General features: G+C 50.6%; 2 protein-coding genes across 2 annotated transcripts in view; one reads left to right on the plus strand and one right to left on the minus strand.

The window, feature by feature from the left end:
- The window catches only part of LOC122427692 (tubulin alpha-1C chain), a 1,128,437-nt gene that overhangs the window by 527,633 nt on the left and 586,859 nt on the right, over positions 1–13,945 (plus strand). The gene's annotated exons all lie outside the window — the stretch shown is intronic.
- FAIM2 (Fas apoptotic inhibitory molecule 2) overlaps positions 1,166–13,945 on the minus strand; it is a 35,656-nt gene continuing 22,876 nt past the window's right edge. The window contains exon 12 of the mRNA XM_043447375.1: positions 1,166–4,747. Within this exon, the coding sequence (XP_043303310.1) occupies positions 4,598–4,747 (150 nt within the window). The 3' untranslated portion in view covers positions 1,166–4,597. The remainder of the gene's footprint in view (positions 4,748–13,945) is intronic.

Consider the following 13,945-nt stretch of genomic DNA (forward strand, 5'->3'; position numbering starts at 1 on the left):
TCCTGTCGTTCGTCTGTTTTTGCCAGTCCAGGCCTCTCAGCCTTCATTCACTTCCAGCCCCAATTCAGGCCTCCTTTTTCCACTGCTCCATATCTCCTCAGCATTTGCTTTCCTGCTGGGGCTGCTTTAAGGCACACTTATCTGGGACTCTCAGCTAAATAGTCTGGAGCTGTTGGGTATATTTTCTCTCCTGCAGCACCAGTGGATATTTCTCCTATCTCCTGCCAGCTGTGGAAGTGCTTTGTATGCAGTAGATGCTTAATAAATGTTATTCTTCCTTCAGAGTCCCCTAACTATTGCCCTGCTCCTTGCCCTGCTCCAGTTGAATCGATACCAAAAACTTGTCAGAGGTGAGATAAAGTCTTCTCCCTTTGCTCCAGTGCGATGTGTCCCTCCCATATGCCACCTGTAGCCCCAAGTTCCACAAAGGAATTTGGTAATGTCATCATCACCCCACGTGTCCTGTAAAACCACCTCCAATCACTCACTCGTGTATAAATTGGACAAGTCACTAACAACCTCTGCTCTTCAGTTTCCTGTTAGGTAAAATAGAAGGGCTGGAAGGGCTTCGTTCATTCCTTCCTTCATTTATTTGAAAGCTATTTATTGACACCATTTGCCGTAAGATGTATGAATTCAAGGGTGAACAAGACCTGGTTCACGCCTTCATGCATCTCAAATTTTATAGGAGGAGACAGAAGGGGTGGTTAAAATGCACCTAGAGTGGTACAGGGCAGAGGGGCTCTGAGGAAGGAGCAGCCAGGGCACCTGCAGGGAGTAGGGAGAAAGGTTTCATAGGAAAGGCAACTCTTACTACATAGGCTTCTAGGGAAACAGATTTTGGGTCACAATAAGGAAGAATTTTCTAACAGAACTGCACACAAAGGAACAGGCTTTTGTGGAAGGCCCCCTGTCGGGAGGAGCCTCTCGCAGAGCTGACAGGTGCGAGGATCAAAGAGCCTCCACTCAGGGTCTATTATGTATCGACACAGGGGCCAATGTGGACCGTGGAGATTTCACTCTCACTTAGCTACGCTGCGGGCATCAGCTCTGGTGTGAATCTCTCCCACTGAATCTGAGTTAAACCTTACACACACATACATGCACACACACTCCCCAAGCCAGAGCCATCTGAGGCGACAAGCAAAAGGCAAGAAAGGAGGCGTTTCTGTATCACTGTTACTTTTATTCTTATCTCCTGTCAGACACAGACCAGGAAGGTGAGGCCAGGGAAGGAAACAGCGCGGACCCCGGGAAACTTGAAGGAGCTGAGGCCTGAAAGACTTGTGTCTGGGAGTGTTCTCTGCCCTCAGACATCCGAGAGAAAGCTCTGGGGCTGGGGGGCACAGGGGTGTTTTCCAGCAGACAGGTAAAACAGTGTCTGAGCTGAGACAGTGATTGGACTAAAGGGAACAGCAGGAGAGTGGTCTGGGGTGATCTGAGAAGAGCGGGGAATGAAGGCCAATGGCCAGATCCTGCCTGCAAACCCCAGGCTCCGTCTGCTTTTCCTCAGGCAGCCACAGGGGGACAGCAAAGTGCTTGTGTGCAATCCCAGGTGGGTCAGGGAGGGAGAGGTGGAGCCTCTTGGAATAAGAGTCTGGGTCATCCTGACTCCCCTGGCAGGTAAAGCTGAGGCTGGGAGAACCACGATTCCTGGGGCTTCCTCAGGTGATACAGGAGCCACACCTGAGCCTGGGGATTGGTGATGGAGGCCAGGGACTTGCGTGTACCTCCCTAGCCCCGCCTCATCTACAATCCCCAGGAGAGGATCCTTTGGTTTGTCTCCCCCTTAGTGAGAGATCTCCCACCCACCTCACAGATGGTCAGGTTCCTGGCTGCCTCCAGCTTTATCAAATCAACCTGTCCCTCCCCAGGCCCAGCCCCACCCTTGCCAAAAATGTGAGGGGCCAACAGGTTCCCCTTCTCCTCGGCAGCTTGTGGCACCTGCCCAGCTTCGGTTTCTCTGTTTCTCGTAATCCTGCATTCCTGGTCCCCGCCCTTCCTCCTTCCAAGATCCATTCAGGTGTCACCAGGCTCCTCGTGCTTCAGTGCAGGTGGAACAGAGGGACCTCAGTCCTGGCTCTGTCACCAGCTCAGCAGGTCACCCTCTCAGGACCCAGAACAGGGGCCTCTGCAACATACTCTGCTTTGAGGGGGCCCTTAATGGCCCCCTCAATGTCGCTTATGGCTGAGTGGAGTGCTTGCCTCCCCCTCCCCATGCTTTCAGAGTTCAGTCTCAGAAGAGCTTCTCACCCCAGTGTCTTCATGAACTGTCCTCTGAAGAGGAAGGCTTGGATCAGTGGATTCTGAGAAGTATGACCAAGGCCCAAGCTGAAAATTACAGGGCAAGGGGTGGTGGAGATAACCCCTCTAGAACTAGAAATCAGAAGAGGAATCAAGGGGCCCTCAGAGGAGAGATGATAAAAAAAAGTCAGTGCAAATAAGTGTTCTGGTGCCTCTCCCTATGGCATTCTGGCCACGGTCTTCCATTTTGCTGATAGAAAAACTGAATCATAGTTAGCAAGAATCACTTGCTTAATACCATGAGCCCCTAGGCAATGAGGCACCAGAATCCTTCTTCCCAGCTTGTGTCTAGAATTGGAAACGATAGAGTACAAAATCCGGTGGTAGGAGCCGGGGAGCGGGGAGATGGAAGGCCAGGGGTGGTACTCAGGACCACAAACTCCCCCGAGCTCTCAGGGCCTGACCACTCAGTCTCATTCTAGCCGCCATCCAGCCTGTTAGCTGTAGGATCTTGGATCAAGCCTCTCTATCACCGCAGCTCTCCTCTGTGCCATGGGCATGTGCAGAATACTTCCTTTGCAGGATCGCTGTAACGGGTTTATTTAGACAGCACACAGGGAGCATCCCACCCATGCTCTCAGTTATCTCTGTTTCACATACCACCACCACCACCATCCATTCTTGATTCCCTCTCTCCTCACATCCAAGATGGAACAAAACTTCAAATGCTTCTACAATATTTCTTACAAGTTGGAGATAGGAAGGATGGAGAGGGAGGGGTTGGGAATACATAGATAACATACTTAGTTACCCTCCCCAGGGGCAAAGAGAGCCACTGGCATGTGGGGAAAGAGGCAACCCTGGAGGGAGCGGTCAAGGAAGGGTCCAGGTATCCACTCTGAACCTCCCTGACTCCACCCAGTAACTTTCCACTGGCTGAGTTAGCCACTAGCCAAGGCAGCTTGCACACTTCCCCCAGGCGTGGCCCCCTGGTCCACTCTCCAGCAGACCTGAAGGGGGCTGGTGGCTGACGCACACACTCTGCCTGAGATCTCAGCTGCCTGGAGGCTGATAAGGAGACCCGATCCCATCACATGGGACCAGCCGGAGGGACTTGCCCTGGTTGTTAACATCGGCTGGATGGTTTCCAAATTGGAGAGATGAGGAGATAGGAGTGGAATGGTCTGGACCTCTGAACTGAGGGGTCAGAGAAGCTAGGAGTAGGGACATGGGCACTGCCAGTGGAAGCCTCATGAGGCCCAGCTGGGGACAAGCCAGCAACGGGCAGTGGATGAGGGAGGTTTTGGAAGTAAGATGGGCAGAAAGGCCTTGGGGAAGGGCTGGAGGAAGGGCCCAATATCCTCCGGGGTCGGGGGTGCCGCCGGCTCAGCAGCTAGAATAAGTCTCCTTTTCCCAGAACACCCAGTCTTCCAGCGCCCAAGCCCTTACTCAGCCTCAGGCCTGTGAGAGCAGGCTGGGGATTTAAGAGAAGGCAGTGAGAGGACGTCGGTCTCAGTCCTGCCACATCTCCCAGGAGGATGCAGGTCTGGGAGGGTCAGCGATGCTGCAGAGCCCAGTTGGTTGGCTGCTTGCTCCCTTGGAATCTCAGGACAGGTCTCCACTTAGGAGCAGGGTTCTCTTACACCCACCTCTTGCCCTAGCAGTGCTGTGTTGTGACCCAGGAGGGTAGACCAAGGCAAGCACAGATGGTACTGGCCTCCTGCCCCTCTCTTCTGCCCCAGGGCTCAAGTGCCTAAAACAAGCCCCTGGTCCCAGAGCTGAGAGAGGCTGGGCAGCCTGGGACAGCCATACGGTTTACCCAGGACCCCTGCCTCTCTGCGGAGCACCCACATCTTGTCTCCCAGTTGTCCTCCCCACCACTTCCTTACAGAATGTCAGAGCCTAAACTGGAAGGATGGAGAAGAGGCAGGGGCTGGGCACAGGACAGTGTGCCCCAGGGTCCCATACTGTGGGTGGCCCTAGGAGGAATCACGGTGGGGTGGCAGGCTTCAGCTGAGCTTCCTGGGGCCTCTTTCCCACATCTGAAATCCTGCTGGGCTTCTCCCAAGCATCCCTTGGGTCCTCAAACCAGAGAGGCCTCCAGCCTCGATGGTCCCAGTTTGGGAGAGATAACTGGGGGAAGGGGCGGCACAGGGGACAGTATGACCGGGTTCCACAGGGCCCCTGGCGGCATGGGGACAAGCTGCAGAGGGTGGGGCTGAGGACAGTGAGCGGGTTGGCCGAAGGCTGGGCTGGCAGCTAGCTTTATATCTCGGCTTGCAGGAGCATAGGGAGGGTCCGAGGACCAGCAAGGGGGCATTCTCTGAAGAAAGGAGGGGGTGGGAAGGGCTCCTCATTCCCGGTTGGTGCCAAAAAGCTGCAGGAAGAAGGTGAAGATATAGATGATGTCTAGGTAAATGTTGAGGGCTCCAAAAATATACTCTTCGGGGCTCAGCGAGTGGCGTCGGCTACCCATCAGCAACTGGGTGTCAAATGCCAGGAACTGAGGGAAAGAGGGAGAGAGAGAGAGAGGTCAGAAGGTCTGCTCGCTGTGACACTGACCACTGACCCACCCAGGCCCACCCCCGATATTGTTATTACCTGCACCCTGGCTGCCCAGTGATCCTCCTGTGAAATTTCCCAGCACCTTCCATCCCTAATTTGACACCTATTTACTGAGCACCTACGATGTGCCAGGCACCGATGTGGCAAAGAACGAGACAGACAAGATCCCCAACTTCACAGAGCTCAGAGTCTAGTGGGTAAGTAATTGTTAGTATGATGAGTAACCAAAGAGAAACCCAAAGTGCCACCAGGGACTGATAACAGGAACCTGACCTATGTGAGTGTGTCAGGTGTCAAGGAAGGCTTCCTGGAGGAGGGGACCTTCAAGTTGAAGCATAGTCTTCTTGCCATTCTCCTCAGGGCCCTACTCTTAGAGGATGAATAAATGCTCCGTGTAACAGCGAGCAGGGAACAGGCGCTTGTTTGGTGCTTTACAGACATTACCTACTTCATCCTAATAACATCAGTATCCAGTGGGATTCTACCTTTCCGAGAGGAAACCAAGGCCCAGAGATGTTCAGTACATAACCAAGGTTACATAGCTGGGAAGTGACAAAGCCAGGATCTGAACCCAAGCAGGCTGACTCCAGAGCCCCCTCCTAGAACCATTCTGCTCTGTGGTTTATGGGCAGTACCCAGGGTTACTGTGTCTTCTGCCAGGAATCAGGCTCCCCCGAGAGCCCCCAGCAACCTGTTCAGAACTGCAGAGACCACGAGGAACACCATGCCAAGCCTGCTTTCTGGGTCTCACCACTCAGTGGTGGGCACTTATGGATGATTACCATATAACCTCGGAAATGCCATAATTAGGGCTGATTGGGCAGGAGGAAGGTGGCCCAGGAGAGGTGACTCTTTACCTGGGGCTTGCAGGATGAGTAGGGGTTTGCTGGATGAAGCGGGCCTGGGGAAGCCCTGGAGGTGAGGGTGGTGGTGTGAAGAATGAGGAACTCACCATGGGGAGAAGTGGGGCAAAGGGACAGAGAGAGGCCGGAGCCCAGGGGCCACAGGCTCCAACAGGGAGCAGCTCCAGCCTGTGGGACATCAAAGCACATCACCCTGGAGGGCGGGGAGGTGGGGGTGACTGCAAGTATGGGCCTGAGAGTCAGACTGGCTTGAATTCCAGCCTCAGTTCTGCCACTCACTCGCTCTGGGACTCTGGGCCAGGCTATTCAGTCGCTCTGAGCCGTTGAGTCCAACTCGGCAGAAGGGAGATGAGTGTGCTCACCTCCTGAGGTGGTTGTGAGAGTGAGATAATGCGTGCGAGGCGCCTGGCCAGGTGCCTAACACCTGGTAAGCACTTAATGAATGGTGGCTATTAGTGTGGATTTACTGTTATTGTCTGCAGAAGGAAAGGTGCCCTCTTGAGAGCATGCGTACATTGTGCTGAGACGCAGGTGTCTCCTGCTACTCATCAAGGAGGCAGAACTGTCGCCAGGGGAAGCTGGGTGGCTTTCACAGCAGGCAAACAGAACCACAGCCAGGGCTGAGAGGGCCGTGTTCAAGGCACAAGAACACAGGACTGGAGTCGGAACACCTAGGTTTGGGCTTTAATACCTTGGAGCCGTCCCCCACTTGACCTCAGTGTTATCATCTGCAAAATGGGACGGTAATGATGACCACACCATGGTGTGGTTTTGAGGGGTGATATCTGACAGTGTATGTGGCATCAACTTATTATTCTTTAGTGTTATTTCACTCCTTTCTACTCTGCTCCTTCTCTTTTCGATTTGGATTCCCAGGTAAAGCTTCCTTGTGTAGGGAGAACAAGCAGGAGAGGGGCCGACTCAAATGCTCCAGGCTGCTCAGTGGTCACGACTGCCAGCACAAGTTAATAAACTGCCGATCTGGCTTACCAATCATTGCTTGCTTGGTTGATTTCCCAGAGCCTGGTCACCCCTGGGTGAGCTAATGAAATCCAATCTCTCAACCTAGAAGGCTTGAACCTGACCCTGTTGGAGGGGTGGGGGGCGGGTGCTCTCCAAGGAGCCTCTTAGAATAGCCAGCTAGCTTTTCTCTTGGAGAAAAGTATTAGTCACTCAGTCGTGTCCTACGCTTTGTGACCCCATAGACTGTAGCCCACCAGTCTCCTCTATCCCATGGAATTCTCCAAGCAGGAATACTGGAGTAGGTTGCCACTCCCTTCTCTGGGGATTTTCCTGACCCAGGGATCAAACCTGGGTCTCCTGCATTGTGGGCAGATTCTCTTTTCTCTTAGAGAAAAGAGGGATGAAATGGATCCTGTCCCTGCCTTTGGTGCATGGCCATGGATGCTGATCTCTGTGGGCTATGTGGGAGAGTTTGCTCCAAATTTCCACTCCACAGCCCAGTACCACCCACCACTGCAACCTCATGCCTGTTGAGCCAGCGGAAGGGTTTCCATTCATTTATTCCCAACAATATTTACTGAGCATCTACTATGCTACAGGGAATTGCCTTCAGAGCACTGACCGCCTAATGAGAGCAAAAGACATGATCAGAGATTACACTATGAGCATGGATGCACATAGGGGAGAGTAACTTGATAATCCCTCTGGGTGATGAACACTGTTAACTAACATCTTGGCTGAGAGCAGGTACCTTGGTTATAGTTAGCACCTTAGCTGGCAGCCAAGATCTCAGTTGAGAGCTAACAACTCAGTTGCCCGCTAACACCTAAAATGACAGCAGGTGCTTGAGTTGTGAGCCAGCTGGATATAAGACCCTGCAGGAGGGGCACAGCAGTCAGGGGTAGGAACAGGATGGGGGTGCTATTAACTTACATCTGAGCAGTCTTCACACACTAGTCCTTTATCTCACTTGCCCAGTTCACCCTAGGAGGTGGATAGTATTATCACTACTTTACATAGCAGGAAGGGAGGCTCAGAGCAGGTGAGTGACTTGCTGATGGCCACTTATCCAGCTGGAATCAGATTACCTGTCTCCTACATTCTGAAAGAGACGGTGAGGGTGGGGTGGGCTTGCAGGGAGGGAAGAGGCAGGTGCAAATGGCAGAGAAGACAAAGGCAGACTTTCCTGGTTCACCCTACTGGTCAGGGCTGGACCTGGCCAGGGCCCCCCCAGGCCACACAGTCAGCCTGACCCTGTGGCACCCAGGCTTGTGTCTGCTGCCCTCCGGAGGTGAGCTGGAGGGGCTCTGAGCCATGCCATGGAAAGGGCAGCTCAGAGCCACCAACGAACAGGCACTGGATACAAAAAGCTGGGGTTACAATGGGTTGAATCAGCATAAAAAATAATATGCGGACCGTGTCCATCCCACAGAAATGCCAGCAACACACCCAAAGCTGTTCAAGGCAGCATTGCTTCTAACAGAGTAACCCTGGAAACAACCCCAAACTCTATCAACTGAGGCAGAAATATCTCTGATAACATCAATTACGAGAGATGAACTGACAGAAAAATCCATATCACATGAGCCCCTTTACCTAACAAAAAACCTATGACATAGAAGCTACTTAGCATGTATCTATAAAATGTATATAGAAAGGTCTGGAAGGAGAGACAATTAACCACAGCATTTACCACTGGGAAGGAAGGGAAGAATATGGCCTGATGACATTTGCTTTATATATATTATTTAAGGTTTTAAAAAATGAAATATATGAATAAATGTATTCAATCCCTGGGTTTGAAAAATCCCCTGGAGAAGGGCATGGCAACCCACTTAGTATTCTTGCCTGCAGAATCCCAGGGACAGAGGCACCTGGTGGGTTACAGTCCATGGGGTTGCAAAGAGTTGGACATGATTGAGTGACTAAGCACGCACGCACATACTATAAATTAGAAAATTTTAAAAGAAGGGTTAAAGTAACACAAAAAAAGAGTTGATGAACCCTTTCATTTAATTCTCACCACAAGCCCCTGGGGCAGATATTGCATAATCATCTCTATCATGGAACTGAGAAGACTGAGGCCCTGAGAATGTAAGTGCCTCACCCACTTCACACAGCTGACAGGACAGTCAATCCCATTCTCTTTCCACTGTGTGACATCACATTGGGGCGTGGTGTGTGTGTGTGTGTGTGTGTGTGTGTGTGTGTTAAAGGATGGAAGAGGTGGGAAGAAAAGTGTACCCAAAGTTCATGGCTAAGAGCCCAGCGGGCTGTCTGAGGGGATGCAGGGAGCGCTGGGCCCGCCTGCTCCCCACTTTTTGGGCTAAAGAGTGAGACTGGGCTCTGAGGATTCCAGAGAAAAGAGACTAACTGCCAGCTTTAAGCCCTTATACCCTCAGTTGGGATGTAGGACAGGGAGAGGGCAGCTAAGTGGAGACCTGCTTCAGTCCCATAGAACATACTTCTCTTGTCTTCAGTAACCTGGGTGTTAAAAGTTTAGACAGCACAGGGGATTTCCTTTGTGGTGCAGTGGCTAAGACTCTCAGTTCCCAAGGGAGGGAGCCCAGGTGCAATCCCTGGTCAGGAAACTAGATCCCACATGCTGCAACCAAGAGTTCACATGCTATACCTAAGACCCAGCGCAGCCGAAGAAATAAATAAATATTTAAATAAAAGAGTAGTTCTGTTTTTTTTTTTTTTTTTTAAGTTTAAATAGCACAGATGATCTCTGCATGCTGCAGTCCTGGGAAGTACCTTCAGGTGGGCCACCACTACCAAACAAACAGGGTCTGACAGGGTCTGGACAAGAGGGGAGCAATGTGAGAAGGCAAGTGAAGGGTATGCATGTAACAGAGCTCAAGAACATGGACTGGGGAGTCCCACAGACCTCGGTTCAAAGCTTGCCTCTGACCCTGGGCAACTGACAACTACTAACAGGTAATATTATTGTCCACTGATGACATGCCGGGCACTTTCTCAGTGCTTTGCATATATTGATTCACTTACAAGTCACAAGCTATGAGGTGGGAACTATTATCTGAATTTTATGTATAAGAAAACAGAAGTACAGAGAGTGACATGACTCAATCCACACAGCTCAAATGTTGCAGAGAATGGATTTGAACCCAGCTACTCTGCTCCAAGGGTTTCCCAAGGAGCGATAGTGGTAAAGAGCCTGCCTGCCAATGTAGGAGACTTAAGAGACAAAGGTTTGAGCCCTGAGTTGGGACGATCCCCTGGAGGAGGGCATGGCAACCCACTCCAGTATTCTAGCCTGGGAAATCCCATGGACAGAGGAGCCTGGCAGGCTACAGTCCATGCGGTCGCAAACAGTTGGACACGACTGAAGCAATTTAGTATGCACACACACACTGTGCTCCAGAATCTGGGCTCTGAACTACAAGGTTAACATGTACGATAAGAGTGAAAGCTCCCAGGGTAGCTGAGAAACTACCACATTCCAGGTGCTCGGCTGTTTCCTTTTGTCCATTCATATATTATCTTATTAAGCATTACCACAGCCTTGTGAAACAGTTAACATTAGCCCCATTTTAAAACCCAGGCACAGAGAGATCAAGTAACTTGCCCAAAGGTCACAGTGGTAAGAGGATGAGTGAGACCTTGACTGTGGCTTGGGTGGGATACCCGTGGTCACCTGGAGAGCTCCCAGGAAGGTCTCCTGCAAGCACCTCCCCCACTCAGGCCCATGTAGATGCGTCCTGCCCTGAGCCCTACTGGGACTCTTAATCACCCCTCCTTCAGTCCACAAGCCCTGGGGCAGGGGGCTTCTTTCACCTTCTCCGAGTCAGGGTGTTGGTTTGAAGGGCTTGGTTTGAGCAGGGCGTTGGTTTCTGAGGATTAGTGTCTCAGGAAGTGAGACTAAGGTGAGGCCCAGGAGCGGTGCACAAGTGTACTTTCCCCCTGAAGGAGCAATTACTGGTCAATCTACCCTCCTTCCTCTTGCCCTCTGAGGAATTCATTTGGCCTCCGGGGTTCAGAGGAGGCCTCAGGTGGGGTATCAGGGCTGCTGTGGTGGCAGAGGGCAGGCGGCCGAACAGAGAAGGTTCTCTCACTGGATCCCTCAGGCTCACGGAAACTAGTGAAGCAAAGGAGCCGCCAAATTCTGAATGAAATAAAGTCTGAAAGAAAATCATATCCCTGCCTCAGGTCTGTGTAGCCATTTTTACTTTTCAAAATGTTTCTCTTAACTGTGAAGAAGGCAGGGCATCTACCATAGCCCCCATGAGAAAAGCAGGGCAAGTGGTGGGGTGAGGCAGACTGGGTCTCTTCCTTGAGCCCCTCAAAGACTGGGGAAGAGTCCCAGGACACATGGATTCCCAGTTGGACCTGGATGAAGAGACTGCCTGAAGCCCAGTCTATGGATGACAGAGGCTGAGAAGGCCTTTCTGGACCTTCCTGATATGAGGGGACAGACCTCTCCAGGCCTCCATCTTTCCATCTGTGAAATGGAAAGGGAGACAGAATAGAAAGAGCGCTGAGCTGAGAATCAGAAAAAGAGGCGTTTCATCCAGCCTGGCAGTCAACACTGCATGCGTGTGGTGTGTCTGTATGTCTGTGGTGTGTGTGTTATATGTTGTGTGAGTGATGTGTGGTGTGTATGTGTGACGTGTGTATGGTGTGCATGTGTGTGTGGTGTGTATGTGAGTGTCTGGTATGTGTATGTGTGTGTGGACTATATGTGGTGTGTGTGTGTGTGGCTTGCATGTGGTATGTGTGGTGTATGTATATGTGTGACGTGTGTAAATGCATGTATGTGTGGTGTGTATGTGTCTAGTGTATATATGTGATGTATGTAGGTGTGCATGTAGTACATGTGGTATAGATGTGTGATGTATATATGGCATGTATGTGTGTGTGTATGTGTGATGTGTGCAGGTGTGTATGTGGTATGTATGGTGTATATGTGCGACATGTATATAGTGTGCATGGATGTGGTGTGCATATGTGCGTGGTGTGTGAAGTGTGTAGGTGTGTATGTGGTATGTGTGGTGTACATGTGTGATGTGTGTAGGTGTGCATGTGTGTGTGGTGTGTATGTGTGTGGTGTGTATATGTGTGGTCTGTGTGTGTGATGTGTGTAGGTATGTATGTTGTATGTGTGCTGTGTGTGTGTGATGTGTGTATGGTGTGCATATGTGTGTTTGTGAGAGTGTGGTGTGTATATGTGAGTGGTGTGTGTCTGTGTGATGTGTGTAGGTGTGTATATGGTATATGTGGTGTATATGTGACATGTGTATGGTGTGTATGTGTGTGGTGTGTGTGTATGTGGTATATGTCGTGTATATATGTGACGTGTGTATGGTGTGCATGTGTGTATTTGTGAGTGTGTGTGTGTGATGTGTGTAGGTCTGTATATGGTATATGTGGTGTATATGTGACATGTCTATGGTGTGCATGTGTGTGGTGTGTGTGTATGTGGTATATGTGGTGTATGTGTGTGATGTGTGTATGGTGTGCATGTGTATGTGTGTGAGTGTGTGGTGTGTGTATATGTGAGTGGTGTGTGTGTATGAGGTGTGTAGGTGTGTATATGGTATATGTGGTGTATGTGTGTGACGTGTGTATGGCGTGCATGTGTGTGTGAGTGTGTGGTGTGTGTATATGTGAGTGGTGTGTGTGTGAGGTATATAGATGTGTATATGGTATACGTGGTGTATGTGTGATGTGTGTATGATGTGTATGTGCGTGGTGTGTGTGTACGTGGTATATGTGGTGTATGTGTGTGACGTGTGTATGGTGTGCATGTGTATGTGTGTGTGGTGTGTGTATATGTGAGTGGTGTGTGTGTGTGAGGTATGTAGTGTGTATATGGTATACGTGGTGTATGTGTGTGACATGTGTATGGTGTGCCTGTGTGTGTTTGTGAGTGTGTGGTGTGTGTATGTGTGAGTGGTGTGTGTCTGTAAGGTATGTAGGTGTGTATATGGTATACGTGGTGTATGTGTGTGACATGTGTATGGTGTGCCTGTGTGTGTTTGTGAGTGTGTGGTGTGTGTATGTGTGAGTGGTGTGTGTCTGTGAGGTATGTAGGTGTGTATATGGTAATACGTGGTGTATGGTGTGTGACGTGGTGTAGGTGTGCCTGTGTGTGTTTGTGAGTGTGTGGTGTGTGTATGTGTGAGTGGGTGTGTGTCTGTAAGGGTATGTAGTGTGTATATGGTATACGTGGTGTATGTGTGTGACATGTGTATGGTGTGCCTGTGTGTGTTTGTGAGTGTGTGGTGTGTGTATGTGTGAGTGGTGTGTGTCTGTGAGGTATGTAGGTGTGTATATGGTATACGTGGTGTATGTGTGTGACGTGTGTATGGTGTGCCTGTGTGTGTTTGTGAGTGTGTGGTGTGTGTATGTGTGAGTGGTGTGTGTCTGTAAAGGTATGTAGTGTGTATATGGTAATATGTGGTGTATGTGTGTGACGTGTGTATGGTGTGCCTGTGTGTGTTTGTGAGTGTGTGGTGTGTGTATGTGTGAGTGGTGTGTGTCTGTGAGGTATGTAGATGTGTATATGGTATACATGGTGTATGTGTGTGGCATGTGTATGGTGTGCCTGTGTGTGTTTGTGAGTGTGTGGTGTGTGTATGTGTGAGTGGTGTGTGTCTGTAAGGTATGTAGTGTGTATATGGTATACGTGGTGTATGTGTGTGACGTGTGTATGGTGTGCATGTGTGTGTTTGTGAGTGTGTGGTGTGTGTATGTGTGAGTGGTGTGTGTCTGTAAGGTATGTAGTGTGTATATGGTATACGTGGTGTATGTGTGTGACGTGTGTATGGTGTGCATGTGTGTGTTTGTGAGAGTGTGGTGTGTGTATGTGTGAGTGGTGTGTGTCTGTGAGGTATGTAGATGTGTATATGGTACACGTGGTGTATGTGTGTGGCATGTGTATGGTGTGCCTGTGTGTGGTATGCAGGCACGTGGCGTGTAAGTCTGCTTGCGCTCTCTCTGGGTCTCAGCACAGGAAGGTCCCTGCCAGCTCTGAGCACTCACGGTCCCAGTGCTCCGCCTTCCCGGGGACTGAGGACAGATGGCTATGAGTGCCCCCTCAATGGCCAGGAGTCAATACCCAGAACTGGAGGCCTAGCCCCTCTACAGAAAAAGCATCTTCCCATCCAAGCTTCACTCATCCAGACACCATCAGACCCTGACGCATCCTGTACTGACCACGCAAATGCTCCAGGCCACCCTGTCCTTGACTCTGGGACACTGCAGCGGCCTCCTAACTAATCTCCCAGCCTCTGTCCTACTCATGAATCTGGCTTCTCACTCATCTTCCTTAAAGCACAGGAACGAAA

This window comes from Cervus canadensis, chromosome 25, assembly GCF_019320065.1.
Source record: "Cervus canadensis isolate Bull #8, Minnesota chromosome 25, ASM1932006v1, whole genome shotgun sequence".
NCBI lineage: Eukaryota > Metazoa > Chordata > Mammalia > Artiodactyla > Cervidae > Cervus > Cervus canadensis.